The sequence below is a fragment of the Dermacentor albipictus genome, chromosome 8 (genome assembly GCF_038994185.2).
Source record: "Dermacentor albipictus isolate Rhodes 1998 colony chromosome 8, USDA_Dalb.pri_finalv2, whole genome shotgun sequence".
In the NCBI taxonomy this organism is placed as follows: domain Eukaryota; kingdom Metazoa; phylum Arthropoda; class Arachnida; order Ixodida; family Ixodidae; genus Dermacentor; species Dermacentor albipictus.
Genome location: NC_091828.1, coordinates 112,113,643 through 112,133,563, shown reverse-complemented (window position 1 = coordinate 112,133,563; position 19,921 = coordinate 112,113,643). Strand labels below are relative to the sequence as shown.

Here is a 19,921-nt window from a genome sequence, read left to right as displayed (position 1 = left end):
TGTTTTTTTAACTTGAAGTTGTAGTAAACATGGACACCTTTGTAAAATATGTTCTTAATGATTGTGTAAACTGTATAGAAGAAACGCAATTAACAAGCGCGATGAACTTAATGAACGTACGCATAAGTTCTTCCTCCTGTCAGAGTTCAAGATGGACCTCGCTACATAAGTGTGTAAGGCTGGAAAGAAGCAATAAAATAATAAGAGAAAGAAGGAGCCATGAATCAGCACAGGAAGCTATTAATATGAAGAAAAAGACCGCTCAAATCCTGTCCGCCTAGGAACATCTGAAGACACACAGAATTATGGCTAATTTTTCTAACCATTTCACTACACAAAAAGATATTTTTTGTCTGCTGACCCGTGTTGGTCAGCGGGCTGCTTTGGCGCCAAAAGTGGCAGTCAAAAGTTTCCAGAATAAATGCAATCTGCATGGGTTACTTCTACAAGTGTGGAACCTACTTTCACTCTACAAGAACAATCGCTTCCTCTTGCACCGCTCACAAGTGAGCCTACATTTCCCCCCATGCACAACTGGGTACTTTGGAGAGAAGAAAAAAGAAAGCAGCGATGCAAATTCGCAGCACACGTGTTTTATGCAACACAAAGTGCATGCAGAGGCAAACAAAATTTCCAACGCTGTACCAAGACTGTCATGCTTACCCACATCTCTAGAAGTAATACAGCCAGAACTTACAATGGAAAAATTAGAACCCTCATTAGCTGTACAAGGTATACCGGCAACCAGCAGCAAGCAAGCAAGCAAGCAAATAGGTTAGCGACCCCGAGCGTACGTACCTCTCTGTCCTTGATGATCGTCGGCTCTGGCGTGCTGTTGAGGTAGATGGCCACCCGCTCCCCGCCACAGTACATGACGCTGTACTCATCGTAGCAGTCAGGGTTCTGCAGCCATTGCCTCAGGTTTCCCTGCAAATGACGGAGCTTAGATTTAAACCAGGGACGAGGCAAGACAGCAACAGCATCCAGCAGTCATGTTCAGGAAATTCAGCAAGGGCTCACAAAGAAAGCTTCACACACACAGCAAGCGAAGTTATTTGTGTGGAAAAGCTACAGCGACAGCTCGGTGGCTGTAGCTATAGCTGTAGCTATAGCTGTAGCTGTAACCATATTTACTCGAAAATAGCTTGAACACAAGTACAGGTCGACCCCTACGTAGTGAACTCACCAAGGAAATGATATATAGAGGCCAACACATACCTTTTTAGGAAAAAATGAAAAGTTTGAACACGACAAACTTTACCTACCATAAGCTCAACCACAAAGTCTCACTAGTGAGTGCCGCAAGCTGCGTCTTCGATAGAACTACTGCCAGGGAAGTCGTCCTGGTTGGATGATTCCTAGGCATCCTGGGCACCCCAAACTACGTCATCCTCGATGCCGTCGAGTGCGCTGGATATGCAGCATTTCTTCCAAAACCAGACCCGATAATCTCGGGAATGGCCTTAGGGTGGGCACGGCGGAGGAGCTCCGTTAACTCGGTACTTTTGCTAGCTTTGTTCCAGAGTGTAGGTCGAGACTCTCTGGTCAAGAATATTGGTTGATAGCTGATTTCGTGTAAAATTTCCGGGGAAAAAGAAAAGAGAGAGTGAGAGAAGAAAAAAATTCGACCCACTTCAAATAAATACGGGAAGTTGTGCTGTGTAAGTAAATCACGCTTCTACAAAATCAAGAAAGCCCCTCTTTAGTGTGAGAGAAGCTCAATGAGCCAGAAAAGACATCAAAACAAGACAGGTGGCGATGCCACCTTGTAGTTCCCGCCTTGACGGCACGGATTTTGACAGCACCTGCTAGGACCTAGTTAATGTTTTCTCAATAAAGATAGACTACATGGTGTTCCACGCAAGCCAAAAACAGAACTTCGCAAGCTTCGGGATCTTTTACTGGGCCCCAACGATCCCATTACCAGAAAGTACTTTGAAATCCGTGACACCGCAACGACGTACTTGCGCTGGGGTTCTTTGGCATGAAATTTTAAAAAGTGCTAGCAGATGTTCCACGTGCAGCCAAACCACCCTTTCTCTCTCTCTTTTTTTTCGATAAGGCCTGCCTGCCATTCTTGAACTGTAAATTCAGCAATTTCGTAATTTGGACGCACGAACAAAACTAACACGAGCCAGCAAGGCATTATACAACGATAGCAAAACTTTGCAGAGAAAAGGAAATGTATAGCTCGCCACAGTCAAAACGTGCATGAAACGGGAACCGGCGATTCAAATCTGCTACATCAGCCAATGGGAGCGTTTTCTGTGTGGGCGCGGAGAGCAGCAACGAATCTCTAGGCTAGTTTCGTTTTTTCCACTCTTCTTCTGATCTTACTTGTGCATGGTGAAATGCGGCTCTGCAGTGCGACGTTGGTTGCACGCTCTACAGTGCGACGGCACCTCCCGATGCTTGACCTCGTACCCAATTTTTGCCGATAGCACGCTAGACGAGTGCGATTTTGTCAACTTCGTCACCTTTCTAATATTTTCCCATGTGATACAGGAACGTGCAAGGTTTCAAATAAATAAATAAATAAAGGAGTCCTATATTTGGAGTGGTCAACCGAAGGAGTCAGCGGTAAGCCCAGAGCGTTGGAAGGTAAAATGCATATTCAGACAAACACCTCTGAATGTATATTCACACATGAGCCACCTGCGGGCTTCATGGCGGTACCGCCAGCTGGCGCAGGGTGTCTTCGTCAGTGCACAATTGCCTCTCCGGTGCTCTGCCAACTGTGCGAGAGCATCGCCCCGATGCATAAGTCTCTTCGGCATGTCCTTTTTAACCCTTTTTCTTGCATGCCTTACTTTTTGTGTCTTTTGTCGTTACTACTACCTTTTTTTATTTAGTAATCCGAGGAAGACTTCTCAAGCCTGTTGGAGCCAACAGCGGACCCAGCGAAACAGCAAAATAACTACCACAGAGGTGAACTGGAAACCCACGAAGCCTTCAAAGCGGACCTACTACGGCCGTCCTTCAGTTCCCGGCTCCAGCAAGGTTACCCCTGTCCACCAAAGGGGAAGCAAATAAAGAGTTTATATTCACACATGAGCCACCTGCGGGCTTCATGGCGGTACCGCCAGATGGCGTAGGGTGTCCGGAGAAGAAGTGCGAGAGGAGCCTGGCTGAAGCCCATGCATGATGCATGACGCGTTTTGGCGGCGCCAATACGGTGCGCAGCTACCGTATTTACACGATTGTAAGTCGACCCCTTTTTTTAAATTTGAAAGTCTGAAGTTGGGGGGTCGACTTACAATCGAAACCGAAACATGGCCCCGCCAAAAAAAAAAAGCGATACCAACGGGAGCTACAACGTAGTTAGAATTTTATGTTTGCTCTCTGGCCCTACCCGTATCTTTTCACTATCCCGCGTGTTTGTTCGCTTTTCAGAAGGGTTTTTCAACATTTTTGAGAGTTTTACAGTACCACATGCAACACTCATGGGGAGGGGGTGTCGATAGTTGATGGAAGCGCCGCTGTTCCCATTTGCGGCGGCACCCTCAGAACGGCGGCGCTTGCGGGGAGTATCGGTAGTTCATGGAAGAGCAGACACCGCCCGCTGGTTTCTCTTTCTCTGTTTGAAGGCATTGGTATTGACATGGTATTGGTTTGACGCGTTCTATTTGACTGCCGGCTACGTGCTACTTCTATGCTTCGCCAGTCATCATGAGTGCTCCAGGCCCACTAATCGTTCGGCACTCGTTCACAGCAGCGTTCAAGAGGGCTGCCATCCTTTACGCCGAAGAAACAAATCACTGCACAGCGGGCCGCAATTTCGATGTTTCTGAACGGGTGGTGCGAGAGTGGCGACTGCAGCGAAGCGAAATTTTCACCTGAGATGACAAGTGAGAAATTTCCGACGTGCCAAAGTCTGGACGCTTTCCGGAGCTGTAGGCTAAGCTTGCGGCGTACGTCGCTGAAATGCGTGATCGGTCCTTGCCAGTGAAGTGCGGAGTGGCCATGAAACAAGCCCGGACCTTCGCCTTAATTTTAAGGTTCTGCTCCACCGTGAGTACAACGAGTGGCTGGCGGCAGAAGACTGCGAAATTATGCCAACCGGACCTGTCAAAAGAGCCTCCCTGACGGCTGCGTGTGGTAGAGTGCATTTGGCGTGGGCGGCTGTTCTGCAAGATGTCCTGGTGCGGTCGTTTGCCAAATTTGAAATTTCGCTGGACCACGACGCGCTGTGGCACCGCAGCAACGATGACGATGGCAGCACTAGTGAAGACGAGTAGTCCAGTTGGCATGTCAGCTACTAATAAATTTTCGTTATTGAATGCGCCCTCGGGTACGCTCTCTTATTATTTTTTTTCCGGTCACGCGATATGGGGGGCTCGACTTACATTCGAGTCGACTTACAATCGTGTAAATACGGTACGCTGCTTCAATGGTAATCGCATTAACGTCAACATTCATCACGAGATGGGTTCGGCACGAATTTTCCTTTCAAAACTACTTTTGCTAATTTCACAGTAATAGGCTATTAGAACAGAAAATTAGAAGGTTAATGTTAAATTTTGAAAATTTCATGTTAGAACCCCAGACACAGCAGATCAGTACAAAACACCGTGGCAATTATTTTTTTTCTTTGGCCATTGCGGCACACTATCAGTTCTTGGAACTTGCCAAGTTCAGTTCTTGCTCATTGGAACATAATCTACAGTAAAACCTTAAACCCGCTTAAACAGTAGTTTTGTTTTAAAAGTAGTAAAGTAACATCCCCGACTCAGAGGCCATATAAAACATAATAGTGTTTTGTATCCGCATAAACCGTACCAGCTTATTGCATATGTATCGGTTAACGCGTAGTGTTTCCACTTTTCGTCGCACGAACACGGTGGTGCATCGTTTCCATCAGGCTGCCGGGCAGAACAACAAGCCTCAGAGATCAGAACAACAGCCTCCAAGTGCCCTGTACGTTTGCGCGTAAAGCCCCATCAACATCATTTTGGCGCTGTGCCAGAGACCGTTGTGGCGTCGTGCAAGCAAGGACTCGCGCCATTGCCAAAGCTCAGATAAACAAGACGCGGGGTGCTCAGCATAGAAGAAAAATTAAACATTATTCGTGCTATCGAATGTGACATGAAGAAGTTGGCGCTGGCACAGTACGGGAATCTACTGTTGACTACGGTGTGTGGCATTTGGAATGCGAAGTTGCTCGGAACCGCTGCTGCGACCGTGACAAGATGTCGGCTACGAGGTTTGGCTTTTCGCCATCATTGCCTCAGTTGTTGCCGAAGTGTCGACTAGTGACAGTGATGAGGACGACACGGAAATCAACAGCACAGGCGATTCAGGCCCGACAGTGGCAGAAGCTGCACGTTACGTCAGCCTCATGAATGCAATCATCGCAACGAGAACAGCACCTCGCAATGAAAAGGCAACCCGTGACCTCTGCAACGCTACCGCGCCCGTGCACGGAGAATATGCAACGCCAACAAGGAATCTGCTATGCGATTGTTTGCCGAGGTGGCTGGCTGAAATGCTGGCTCGCAGCTTCACTAAGTTTGAGGCCACTGTCGTCGCTACTAGGTAACCGCGGCATCAAACGAAAATAACACTTTTGTCGCGCTAAGTGAATAAATTCTGCATGTTTTTTTCCCCTTTCATCGCACTCTCACTGAGTTCCGTTTTTGACAGGTAAGTAGGAGATCTCATGCTATTTCAGTTAAGCAGTACTATAGTTTAGCACGTACTTTTTCCGAGCTCCGGCCAATTACGGTTTAACAAGGTTTCACTGTACTTTATTTTTTATGGATAAAAAGAGTAACTATGCTGGAGAAGGCGCTGTTGTGCCATTACCACAAGCCCGGATTCCGAATCTGCAAGATGCGGAATCTATCCTGCGAGCGCCATAATTCTCCCTTCACAAGACAAGATGCTGCGCCGTCGTGCGGGAGAAGCCTCGGCGAGCAGCGTGTTTAGACGTGTCCGCGTGTGCCAGACGGCCCGGCGCCGCACCTCCCTTGCCTGGAGGTCACCGCGCGCGCGAACTTTGAACCGGGTGGCCAGCGCGGTCGCTGGTTGGACCCCTCGGACGACCGTCGTGTGCTGACTTTGTATTGGGCCGGTTGAGTGACAATGGGCCTCGGGGATTATAAAAGCAGCGACACGCCGCTCGAAAACAGGATCTGCCGACCCCACCGGGAGAGAGTGTCGCTCCCGACTGGGGTGAGATGTGTAACGCGTTTTCGCCGGACGTCGTCGTGCGAGAACAGTCGCGTTTGTTGTGAGCACTCGGCCCCAGTGCCGACCCGTTCATGTCCTGTATGATAACCTGTATATAATGTATAAAGTCCCTTTTGTTATTCTCATCGACGCCAGGCTCGGAGTCTTCGCTACCAACGCTCTGTCACGAAACGGGTGACGAGCACTACGGGACCACAAAGCCGTAATCGTGGTGCAGCGGTGCAAGTTCGTAACACTGGCGGCACCGGTTGGATGTCGTAACACTGGTGGCACCGGTTGGGAAGTTCGTAACACTGGATGGCAGCTACGGGATTGACCGGCATCAGCTACCTCGGCGCGGTGAGTGCCTGAAGTTTACCTCAAACACCAGACTTTCTCTGACACAGGTTATAGTAGCTTAGGGAAGGATTTGGTGTTGCATTGTGATAACCTTGTGTGTTTCAAGCCTAGTAAGAGTGTTTTGAAAACCAGGGGATGCTGAGGGGGTAAACAGGGCAGTGTGTGAAATACTTGCATATGTCTTACTAGTAGTGTTATAGTAGCGTACGGCAGGTATATTCAAAAAGGGTAAACAGCAGGAGGACAGTGTGAACGATGGAGAAGTACAAGGTGAAGGAACTTCTCGAAATTTGTGAGGAGTTGGGCATTGAGTTGGGCTCAACCAAAAGAAAGAATGCGATCCTTGAGGTCATGAGGACTGGGGACGTAACGGCGGAGGAAGCCGCAGAGGCCTGGGCGGAAATCAATGAACGTCGGGAAAGGGAGGAAAGGAGAGAACAGGAACGTCGCGAAGAGGAAAAGGAGGAAAGGAGAGAACAGCAACGTCGCGAGGAGGAAAAGAGGGAGAAGGAACGTTGCATGGAGGAAAGGAGAGAGATTCGTGAGCACGAGCTTAAAATGAAAGAGTTGGAGACCCGAAATAGCTCGCCAGCGCCTAGTCTCACTTCTAACGTTCCAAGAATACGCGATCAACTTCCACCCTTTGTCGTCGGAGAGGATATGGCCAAATACCTCGTGAAATTTGAGCACGTGTGCGAACGGAATAGCATTGAGCGATCCCTCTGGGCACAGAATCTGTTAGCGTTGCTTCCTGGGGAGGCATCAGACGTAATAACTTGCTTATCGAAAGAGGCGTTTGAGAGCTACAGTGATGTGAAGGAAGCGCTACTGCGGAAGTACAAATTGTCGCCCGAAGCTTTCCGGCAGAGGTTCCGGTATGCAAAAAAGGGTAAGGAGTCGAATGTTGACTTCGCGTTTCGTCTAAAAGCCGACCTGGTGGAATGGCTGAAGGGCGAAGAGGTTTACGACGACCGCGACAAAATTGTCGAATGCATCGCGTTGGAGCAGTTCTACCGTTGCATTGATGAGGATGTCCGGCTCTGGCTGCAAGATAGGCTAAAGGAGGTTAAGCTAAACAAGGCAGCAGAGTTAGCGGAAGAGTATTACACCCGCCGCAGCTTGCACAGCAAGGCAGTGCGCGTAGAAAAAGCTGATAGAAGAGATGGGTTTTCCGGGAAGCCCGACGAACGGAAGGAAATCACGCGTCGCGAGTTTCGGGACGACGAGACCCTTCCCAAAGAAACTGTAAGGGATGGACAGAATGCATCTCAGAATGATGACGATGGTCCGAAACAGCGAAACGAAATGACGCGTTCTTTTGAAAAACGGAAACCGTTAACCTGCTACAATTGCAAAAAGCAAGGGCACATCGCTGCAAGCTGCCCAGAGAGAATTGCTTTTGCAACGATACAGGAAACTCACAAGAACATACGTCTATTGGAGCCCTATGTGCAGGAAATTAAGGTAAACGGCAAGAAGTGCCGAGCACTGCGGGACTCTGCAGCAACTATGGACGTTGTTCACCCGTCTTTCGTCTCCTCGAGTGATTTTACGGGAGAGTGCGTTAGGATACGGCAAGTGGCCGAGAAGGAGAGTGTCTGTTTACCGATCGCAACGGTTAGCATTGAAGGAGAATTTGGGAAACTTAACACCGAAGCCGCTGTGTCAGCCGCCCTCCCGGAGCAATTTTCCTACCTCTTCTCAAATAGCTCGGAGCAGTTGCTGAGGGATCACGGCAAATCATTCTTTGCCGACGTGGTGTACATGGCCCCCACGCGATCCAAAGCGCGCCCGCTGTCGAGGGAACTTGACTTAGCGTCGGTGAGCGAACAGCGGTGCGGCACACGGACCGATCACGGTAACTTGAGTGGCGAGCAGTCACGGGAGAGGCAGAGCTCGGAGGCTGGCCTAGACGAGCGGGTCCTGGAAGTGAGTGGGAGTGACGCGTGCAGTGCTAGCCGCGATATAGACTCGACGCCGCAATTAGGCGACGCGGGCTCCGCACTCGCTCCGGTTTCCGCCAGCCGGCAGGAGCAGGCTGCAGTTGAAAGAAAAAGTCTGATTCGCGAGCAACAGGAAGATTGTTCATTAGCCGATCTGAGGAAGAGCGTCAAACGGGGAGTGGAAAAAAAGGGGGTTTCATTTGGCAAGGAATCTGGCTTATTGTACCGCCGCTACACGGATAAGCAGGGTCGCAAATATAAGCAGCTTCGGATTCCGCGAAAATATCGCCGGGAAAAATGAATGACCTCATTTGCTTCCTCAGAAGTATGTTTTCGGTCCAAAGCGATTTCAAGGGGACCATTCTATTTGTAATTATTATTGCTGATTAATAATTGTTTCTATTTTGTTGTGTTGATGATTTGAAAACTGATTGTTTAAGCCTTGTGTGCTAGATCGTACACCTGCCTCTTGTTGCAGCGGGAGAAAAAAAAAAAGGGGGAAAACAATTTAGTTAGGTTGATTTGAATTATGGCCTTGTCTGGTGTTTGACGGGAGACAGAGGGCACTTGTTCGTGTTGGGTGTTGCCTTTTGCCGGTCGGTTTTGCAAGCTGCAGAACGACCAAGCGGGACCAGTGGCGAGAAGCAAGGTCTTAGGAACGACCCGAGCGGAGCTGGTCAAGGTGCCTTGGCGACGACGTGGTGAGCAGAGCTCCTGTCCTGGCGAGTCGGACCTGGGCACGTGATGTTACCTGGCGTCCCGACACTGGACGTGAACTTGGACGAGCCTGACGAACGTGCGCGCCTGGCATCCGAGCCACGTGGAGGCAGCTCGTCTTCCCGGCGCCTTATCTGAGGGCGGGGATGCTGTTGTGCCATTACCACAAGCCCGGATTCCGAATCTGCAAGATGCGGAATCTATCCTGCGAGCGCCATAATTCTCCCTTCACAAGACAAGATGCTGCGCCGTCGTGCGGGAGAAGCCTCGGCGAGCAGCGTGTTTAGACGTGTCCGCGTGTGCCAGACGGCCCGGCGCCGCACCTCCCTTGCCTGGAGGTCACCGCGCGCGCGAACTTTGAACCGGGTGGCCAGCGCGGTCGCTGGTTGGACCCCTCGGACGACCGTCGTGTGCTGACTTTGTATTGGGCCGGTTGAGTGACAATGGGCCTCGGGGATTATAAAAGCAGCGACACGCCGCTCGAAAACAGGATCTGCCGACCCCACCGGGAGAGAGTGTCGCTCCCGACTGGGGTGAGATGTGTAACGCGTTTTCGCCGGACGTCGTCGTGCGAGAACAGTCGCGTTTGTTGTGAGCACTCGGCCCCAGTGCCGACCCGTTCATGTCCTGTATGATAACCTGTATATAATGTATAAAGTCCCTTTTGTTATTCTCATCGACGCCAGGCTCGGAGTCTTCGCTACCAACGCTCTGTCACGAAACGGGTGACGAGCACTACGGGACCACAAAGCCGTAATCGTGGTGCAGCGGTGCAAGTTCGTAACAGCGCTATCAAAGTTCATAACATTAAGGAAACCTAGCCTGGGAACTTCTGAAGCAGTAGTGCCAGCCATGTTTTACTTCTGCATTTTCAGGCTTACTCAGCATTTTCTGATGGTATGAGTGGCCTTTTCGATATTGTAGAAAGGTGAATTATACCCGTCACAGGGCAAAAGCAAATCTTATTTGAAAATGATGACCATGACTTTGCAGAAAAAAAAAGTGATAAAACTTGCATTTACCATGTGTTTATCGTCTATGTAAGACTTTTTAATCTTAATAATTCCTTTAACAGTACATGATTAACCATTCAGGCTAATTTGTCCCAGCTGCACAACAGAAACCAAGTCAAGTCAAGCTCAGCCAAGCAAAAAAAAAAAAAAGAAGGAGAAGAAGAAGAAGAACAAGGCTGACGACGCAACAACGAACAGTCAATTTCCCCCTATGCGTTCCCTACCTTCGATGCCTGCCGACTTTGTGTGGTTGCAAACAGCAAAGAAATTGAGTCCCTTGGTCATTCTAAAAAAACTAGCTTTTAGTTACAAATAATAAAAGAAAAACATGTCATAAGCTATCTTTTAGAAATGTCCCCCTGGAGTCGAGATTACACATTGTTGTGACTTCGGTGTGGAAGCCGAAAGACGAACTCGTTCCGTAGAAGAAGAAGAAGAAACAAAAAAGTTTATGCGATATTTACATACTTACATACTACAGTAAAATCTTGTTAATTCAAACTCGGTTTATTCGAAATCCCGCGTAATTCGAAGGTTTTCGGTGGTCCCAACAGTTTGCATGCAAATTTTGCCGGATAATTTGAACAGCCAGCGTGCCCATATTCAGATAATACGTCAGTTTAAACCATGGCCTCCGTGACTCTTTCCGTGCCTCCGTGATCCGCGGCGGTAACAGTGAATTGCTGCGCACTGGAAGCAGACTGGAGAGCGCAGCCAACGGTGCGACTAACTACCGCGCCAAGCAGTCACGCGTCAATGACTACAGTATTTACACGATTGTAAGTCGGCCACTTTTTTTAAATTTGAAAATCTGAAGTTGAGGGGGGGGGGGGGGGCGGGGTCGACTTACAATCGAAACCAAAACATGGCACCGCCCAAAAAGCGAGACCAACGGGAGCTACAACGTAGTTAGAATTTTATGTTTGCTCTATGGCCCTACCCTTACCTTTTCGCTATCCCGCGTTTGTTCGCTTTTTGGAAGGGTGTTTCAACATTTTTTGAAAGTTTTACAGTGCACACAACACTCATGAGGGGTTGTCGATAGTTGATGGAAGCACCGCTGTTCCATTCGCGGCGGCACCCTCAGAATGGCGGCGCTTGCAGGGAGTATCGGTAGTTCATGGAAGAGCACTGCTCGCATGTTTTTCTTTGCCTGTTGCGCTTACCTTTCTTTATAGTTCGACGAAAGGCATTGGTTTGACGTGTTCCACTTGACTGGCGGCTACGTGCTACTTCTATGCTTCCACAGTCGTCATGAGTGCTCCAGGCCCACTAATCATTCGGCACTCGTTCACTGCAGCGTTCAAGAGGGCTGCCATCCTTTACGCCAAAGAAACAAATCACTGCGTAGCGGGCCGCAAGTTCGATACTTCTGAAGAGTTGGTGCGAGAGTGGCGACTGCAGCGAAGCGAAATTTTCACCTGTGACGGCAAGTGAGGAATTTCCCACGTGCTGAAGTCTGGACGCTTTCCGGAGCTGCAGGCTAAGCTTGCGGCGTACGTCGCTGAAATGCGCGATCGGTCCCGGCCAGTCAAGTGCGACATGGTCATGAAACAAGCCCGTATCTTCGCCATTTAAGGACCTGCTCCGCTGTGAGTACGAGTGGCTGGCGGCAGAAGACCACGAAATTACGCCAACCGGACCTGTCAAAAGAGCCTCCCTGACGGCTGCGTGTGGTTGGACGCATTCGGCGTGGGCTGCTGTTCCAGAAGATGTCGTGGTGCGGTCGTTTGCCCAATGTGAAATTTCGCGGGACGACGGCGCGCTGTGGGACCGTAGTAACGATGAGGATGGCAGCACTAGTAAAGATGAGTAGTCCAGTGACCATGTCAGCTACTAATAAATTTTCGTTATCGAATGCGCCCTCAAGTATGCTCTCTTTCTTTTTTTTTTCCCCCCTGTCACGCGATATGGGGGGAGGGTCGACTTACATTCGAGTCGCCTTACAATAGTGTAAATACGGTACTTCAAGTGAGCGTTTTTCAGGCGAAATAAAGTTGCAGTGTCGATACAGCTACATTTCGTACGTTTATTTCTCGTTTTTCGTCGATGTTTTATAATTCGAAAACACGGTTAATTCGATGATTTTCCGCGGTTCGATGGACTTCGAATTAACGAGGTTCTACTGTATTTATATTGGTACGGCACAACAGCATTCAATTCCAGATCAAATGGAAATGAGTTCTGTGAACTCAGTCAGTTGAAAATGACATTTTGAACAATTGTCCTAGTGTTTTCCCTTGACAGCAGAAATATATCATTATGAACAAATGGCATTTGTTGTAAATTACATTAGATCTGCCACATGACAGGGGTATAATTAATACAGCTAGCTTTTTCTTCTATTTAGTGTCTTTTTAATACACAATGAAAAGACAATTTCCCCTTGTGCTTTCCCTAGCTTCGATGTCTCTTAACACTGTGTGGTTGCACATAGCAATGAAATTGAGTCCCTTGGTCCCCCCTAATCTTGCCGCGTCCCTGTTGGATCTAGAGACACTTCTTCTAATTCGCTTGCACAGAAATGTGAGGAATATGAAAAAAGAAGTGAAAAGTACAACAGAAAAAGAAGGAAAGAAAAAAGCTTCTCACGTGGTCAACGTATGGCTGTGGCTGAGGTGGTTTCCACTCCTCTGGGATGTTTTCATACCTGTGAGAGATAGAAAACACAGGCCGAGTTACAAAACAGAAGATACCACTAAAATTAACTAGAAGGAGTACAAAGAGGCTAGACTTTTTTCTAAGTAATGTGTGAAACCTATGAGCGTCATAATGAAGCCAAGAAAAGCACAGGGAAAATGAAATGTAGCTTTAATTGAAATGTAGAAATTATCAGGGGAAAAAAAGATCACCGCCCAAGCACTCTGTACAGATGGTTAACCAGCAAAGCTGAAGCATACAGCCCCGGTGTTTATCACTGGGTTAATCCCGACGGTTCGTTAAACGATGGCTTCATTAAACGACAAAAATACCTCAAGGAGTGTACAAGGGGCGACATCTGCCATGGTGGCTCAATCGGCACAGCATCGCAATGCAAGCAATGCGGGTTTTTCGCCCACCTCCGGTCACGACTAGTTTACTCATTACAGTAGAACCTCGTTGAGACGTTCCCATTACGTTCGTTTTCCCGGCGCCAACGTTCACAACCGAAAACACAAATAACCCAATAGAGTTACGCTCATTATTTTGCTGGTTCATTCGTTCCCAGAAAACATGATTTTTCGGCAACAACATTCAGTACTCCGCTAGATCCCGCAAGCGCTACTCCGAATCAGAGCAACACCTTTGATCAGAGTCGGATGACGAGTGCTTCTCGCTGCCCAGTTCATAGGCGCGTGCGATCTCTACCGCTTTCAAACGAATGCATTCGACAACAGGCAGCGATCTTACATGCAGCTCTCGGACGGACTCCGCAACCTTGCCTTACAGTTCTGCAGTCCGCTGCGATCCGGCTACGAAATGACGTTTTCTTTTGGTTGCTGCAAGTTGTAATACGTTGCTTTTGCCTCTGCCACTACCGAATGCTCTTTTCGGATACTCTCCAAGTTCGCGCTGTGCTGTCAGGTTGCCGTGGGCATCCGCGCACTCAATCGCCTTTTTCTTGAAGGCGACGGTGAATTGACGTCGGCTTCCGCTCATTTTGAAACAAAATGAAAATGCAGCTTTTAATTAAGATAACTTTGCGACAGTGGAAACGCAAAGTTCCGGTGCCACAATGTCGCCACGCCGCGCTGCTGCTGATGGCGGCTGTTTACTTCGTTCGCCCATTGTTGCAAGACTTCCGTAGTTTTTCCGCCAATGTCCGGTATATAAGTCGAGGGTCGACTTTTCGCGATGGTTTTTTGAAAAAAAGTTCGACCTATGTTCCGGTTTTTACAGTAGCTTCCCGCCGCGGCAGCTTCACTGCTATATTCATCAGCCCGTATAGCGTGAAAACGCCGGCGCGCACTCAGTTTCTTATTCCGGTAAAAGCAGATCTGTGCCTGGGTTGTCAGAAGTTGCATTCACAATGATCACCGCCAAACCTACTGCGATAAATATCTTCACCTATCTGTTTTGTAGCGTGTGCTGCATAGTGCCATTGATAGCGTACTGCACGCTTTTAGTAGGCGATAGTCCAAACGCGCCACCATTCCCTGCTGCAGCCGACGTGATGTGGACATCACGTTTTGCTTCGGCGGCATCACCCAACAGCTCAATTTCACTTCGGTTTCCCGTCCCCCTCTTAAAACACCGACACGCAATAGGAAACAACCAAACGTGCCTCAGGCCGCCGGAGCACCACTAGCTCGATGCGCGTTGGCAACCCACGCCGCAGCAATCTGTGCCACACTTCGCATTACGTAGATGTCAACAATAGTTGAGTCTGTAAAATTTTTTTAGTTACTTCAGATCGTTCGTCTTCCCGGCTAGTAAGTTTTTTTCTCACGTTTGTTTTTTTCCCAAAATGTATGAATGAGGTTCTACTGTATTTAATGGCATCAAACTCTCATCAACTCTGAAACCAACTTAGCTGTGCACCAGCCAATTCAGATGGCCCCCCAAAGCACAAAACCAGTGCGACGTCACGAACACCGCAGCAGTTCTCAAGGATGAAAAGAAATTCTGGCATCAAACCTGCAGGCTACATCGCGATGGGCAATCCGTTGCCGACAAGCTCAATGGCAAAATACAATCAGGAAGTGCGCAGCAGCGAAAAGCTCATCTACTTCGACAAAGTCGCGCATCATGTGCCGCTACTAAACTGCGAAGGAAGTTTCAAGGCCTTCACTGCTGCAAACCTTGACCAGCCACGATAAGTTGATAACTGGTGCTTCTGTTTGGATATCGTGCAAAACAGAAGCGAGGGTAGTGAATTTCTTCAGCAAAACATTTTTTTAGTGGCGTGCTGATGTAAGCGCGCACATTTGTCTAATGTCGTCATGGCACATTCGATAAATACCACATTCGGTTAATTCGAGAAAATCTTCCGAGCCCCATGAAATCTGCACTAACGAAATAATATGCATCAAGGTACGATTACATGCGGAATGGCCACTTACTTTTGGAAGTCCGTGAAGAGGTTGACGACAAACGAGTGCTGCTTGTCGAGTTTGTGTCCGTTCGTCACCTTGACAGCATCTTGTGCACTTTGAGGATTCTTGTACTCCAAGAACATGTACCTGCAACAATGCAAAAATGAAATATACAGTCTCTAAACGGACACACCTTGCCAAGCGTGTTTTGTCAGTTTCGACTTATACGAGGCAACGTCAAGCTCGAAAGTGATAGGAGGTTTCCAAGGAATACCCGGAGGCCACTACAGTGGCACTGGATAATCTGTAACACAGTAGCCCCCAGAACTACAGTGGTGGGCAGGGCACAGATAAAGTTATAAGAAACAAGAACAATTTTTTTTTAACTCTTTGGTGACGATCTTATCCCCAAACAACCATCATCGATCTTGCGCGCATTTCCTTTCCCTAACACTCTGTGCTCACTGCTTTCCTATCAGGAATGATAGGTCATACTGATAAGCACATGCCATTCAAGATGTGAAGGTACAGGGTACACAACGTTAGAGACAGGAAAGGCCTTGCAGCAAGAGAGGTGGCAATTATTGTTTGGGTACATGATAAACCTCGAAGGGTGCAAAAGTTTTTTTTAAGAGTGCATACCAGAACTTTCACTTGGAATTCAGGTACTAGCTCCTTCACATGCACACCCAATTCAAATGCTTTATGCCGTTCCTGGTCGCCGACTAAGCAACCACAAACGGACGACCCAGAGTGACGAAAACCACAGGCCCGTCGCCGAAACTCACCCTTTCGTCTTGCCCGTCTCATCAACAGGTATGTACTCTGTGTTGATCTCGCCGAACTGAGAGTAGATCTTCATGAGAACATTTTTTAACTTTTCTATCCTGTCGCTCCCGACTTGGGGGATGTTGTCAACAACAATGACGCTCTCGACACCATCAGCCTCCGCGGGCCTGTGCTGCAAGATGTCCCCTAAGAGCTCTGCGAAAACACAATGGGACGCAAGCATGACGCATGACAAAAATAATTTTTTTTAAATGAGCCATGACTGCAGTGACAATGCCTGTAGCATCGCATGCCTAAATGAGCAGGCTGAAACTATGAAAGCATAAAGCCGCAGTTTCTAGTTATCATTTTCGCAGTTGTTACTGACACTGAACATGGCCTGGGTGAGCAATAAAGCATAATGTGTGCTGCTCCAAAGATGTCAATAAGGAATATTACATTCAAGAAGCTGTGCATCACAACGAAGAAACTTCTCACATGGCATGAATGCGTTATTATAGACCCACAATTATTTTGCACAAACACCACGTTGCAAAACAAGCTTGTGCTGTAGCGCAACAGTACATTACATTTTTGTTGTTTTGAAGCGAAGCTTTCTGTACTTTTTTCCCTCCCACTTTGGTTGTGCTGCCATCTTCCCGAGTAAACAATTTGCACAACTTGGCGTGTGTCCAAATGGAAATACAAAAGTGGAACAACAGACAAGAAGTCAAGTTGGCAACAGAAAATTGAAGGTGTCGGCTACGGAGAAGTGAAAGAAAGGAGTTGGCAGCCAAGTTTGGCAAAGATTTGCATGATGATGTTAAGTTTGCCGAAACATTACATCGCATCTGTGTCATAAGCTATACATTTGCACAGGTTAACGCTACATCTGCCTCCTGTTGTACTATTATGTTCATAATTAGCATTGTATTTTGCATAACATTTGTACAAACATTGACGAAAGCTTTGCAGTCACCACCAAATTCCTACACTATGCAATGTAGCTATGGTTGCAGGAATGTAGCTGTCACAATAACACAATTTATCATCATGTTGCATTATGTCACAACCCATAGTATTTCTGATGTAATATTTTTCCCTCAAAGAGATATCTGAAGAATTCGGTATTATCGAACTTAGTGTTGCTGTACAATGTTTGCATAATGTTGTATATTATGGACTTTTTCTGCATAGATGCAGGGCATTGTGTGGCTCTGCTATACTAGCTGCCTAACAGATGGACAAGCACTGTATACTTAGGTTGGCCAACAGATTCCAAGCGTTTAAATATACACATCTTCCTTTATTTGACTATAAACAGTGTATGCCAGTGACACGCGTAGTATGTTCAACCAGATGTGTTGTGCCGACAACCACAGAAATGTCTACAAGCTGCCTTTGTATAGGCAATCCAAGTGGTATGGAATAACAAATTCTGAACTGACAGAGTCAAAACAAAGCGATACACTGTGGTATTGTTTAACTACAAGCAACTACACTATTGGCAGAGCGGTACTCGACGTCGGAGATTCCTGCCAAAATTACCTGAGAGAACTCCAGTGCTGATGTCTCGGCGAAATGAATTATGTACCTTCAGCCAGCATGGGAACAATGAGTGGCACACAAATTTTTTCTGAACTTTCCCTACATGTATTCACACAACATTACGACTGCGAAAACTCACTGCTTTGAAAATGTAGCGTTCTGAACGTAGACGCTTATTGCCTTGCTCTGCACAAAGAACTGACTGATATTAGCAGGAAAAAGCATAGCACCACAAGCATCATGATCCAACAAATCTATGTACAACTCACTATTCTCACAGTCACTGAATAATCAACGCTGAACTTGTATGTCTTGTAGGAAACCGTATGCTGACAGTACATCATGGCCATATGCTAATGAAAAACACCTATGACACAGCCTGCCGAGTTATGTGGACAGAAATATTTCGCCAACAACCTCGGTTTTATTTCAAAAATGTAGGTTTGTTCCGAGGAATCGGTTGCATAAAATCAAGAAGGCCGTCCAGTTCAAGTAATGAGACCTCCCATTTTACCGGTCCACATCACAGCCCCTTTCCAGCATCAGCCACACTAATGTATTCGACACTGCGACAGTGTCCCGAAATGCCAGCCATAACACCATTATCGCATTAAGCGGCAAGCAAATTTCTGCTAGACGCGTCTCCCGAATATACGTGGGTCGCTATGCCGTACGGGAGACAACATATTTAACGCCTGTATCGACTGTATTCAAATTTGCACATTTTAGCACACTAACGCGATGACGCCACACGTCGCCTAGTAAGTTGTCTACCATGTCCAAAACAACAAAAAAAAAAACACCCGATCGAAGTGTCAGCGATCAACATTACACTGCACGAAATCAAGCAGAAGGTCCCTTTTTTAAGATATCACGCGACCTAACAGACGTCATTCATATTTACGCAAGGCGGCAGACCAATTTCGGCGTCTTCTGATCAGGTTTATTACGAAGGCGAGTGACCCACCGCGAATCAACCATCGTTAAGTAAACAAAACAACCGCGCCGCTCTAAGAGGCGATTATTTCGCAGCTAAGGCCACCCGACGCACCGGAAAACACATTCCGAAAGCCGGCATGAGGTTTAAAAAATGTGGCAAGCAGGTAGTTCGAAACGAGCCTTTCAATATGGTTCAGTTACGAACGAGGGACACGGCAGTGAAAAGAAAGCAAAATGTATCGTTGGCCAAGGGTAAACTGCGGAAAGTTACAACGGATGCGCAATCGCACGGCAGGACAAACAATTCGGGCACCGGCGCCGATAAACAGCTTGCACGAAAGTCGCCGGCACGTATTTAAGCCTACGGCGCGTACAAAAAGTAAGGAAAGCCGGAAATGTGTCAAAGGCGCCCCACGTATAGCGACACCGAACTTTTCGCGCTAGTTTGAGACAGACGACGACTACGAGCTCACAAGTCAACAGGAATCGCCAACCTTCGTTGAGCAATCGCCGCCTTTGCATAGAAAGGGCGCGCGACATGCATAAAAAAATTTACGAAATCGGGGTAATCCCTTTCCGTCGCTACCACATTGCCGGCGTGGACGTGATCGCTTGATCAAAGAAAGTGACGTGCTTGGGGGTAGGCGAGACACAGCGTTGAACACGAGATTATGTATGGGTTCCTGCGAAGCGCTTAGTAAAAGTGGCACTTCAAATCGGAGAACCAATACTTCACCGCCACCACAGAAGCCGATCGTGTCACAGAAACGGCGTCAGAGCCCGAAGACACGACCACCCCCATAGGAAGATGGGGAAGGGGGGCAGAAGCAACACGTGCACCTGGACAAAGCGTATGCGCACCTTCCTCGGGGATATCGTCAACAAAGTCCTCGGGATCACTGAAGCTCGGCAGCTCATCGTCTCCGTTTAGCACGCTAGTCTTTTGCGGGTCGCTCTCCGACTCGTTTTCGCTGTGAGCCATGTCTCCTTTCTCGACCATTTTATCGCACCGTGGCCATGAGGGAAGCCAAAAGGATTCTGCAATGCGCATGCGCGTGCCGGGAGGGCATTGCCACGACCTGCTGGAACTCCAGACCTGCACAGATATCCGGCTTCTATGGGAGCAGCATCTATGGGAGCAGCTTGCGCCCACTTTCGTTCAACCGACTGCCGTAGGTGGCGCTTTTATAACCTGTTCGTCTTTGAAGAACGGCTGAGGAATATGGAGGAAAGTAAATGGGCTGGGAGAGTGTTCAGGTATCTGTACAGGCAAAACATTGATTCACAGTGGAGGAAAAGAACTAGGAAGCTTACCAGCAAGTATGCGGCCTGTGGGGTGGGCAACACAGCAACAAAGAAGGTCAAGCGGAAAGTCAGAGAGGCTGAATTAATCTCATGGGTGGCGGCAATGGAAAAGAAACCTGCCATGAGTAACTACTTAAGGGGA

The 19,921-nt window shown here is 47.9% G+C and overlaps 1 protein-coding gene across 1 annotated transcript in view; it reads right to left on the bottom strand.

The window, feature by feature from the left end:
* eIF3b (eukaryotic translation initiation factor 3 subunit b) overlaps positions 1-19,534 on the bottom strand; it is a 44,055-nt gene extending 24,521 nt beyond the window's left edge. The window contains exons 1-5 of the mRNA XM_065450611.2: positions 19,336-19,534; positions 16,008-16,203; positions 15,247-15,366; positions 12,797-12,854; positions 799-927 (exon numbers count right to left, since the gene is read on the bottom strand). Coding sequence (XP_065306683.1) covers positions 799-927; positions 12,797-12,854; positions 15,247-15,366; positions 16,008-16,203; positions 19,336-19,525 — 693 coding nt within the window. The 5' untranslated portion in view covers positions 19,526-19,534. The remainder of the gene's footprint in view (positions 1-798; positions 928-12,796; positions 12,855-15,246; positions 15,367-16,007; positions 16,204-19,335) is intronic.
* Positions 19,535-19,921: the final 387 nt, after the last annotated feature.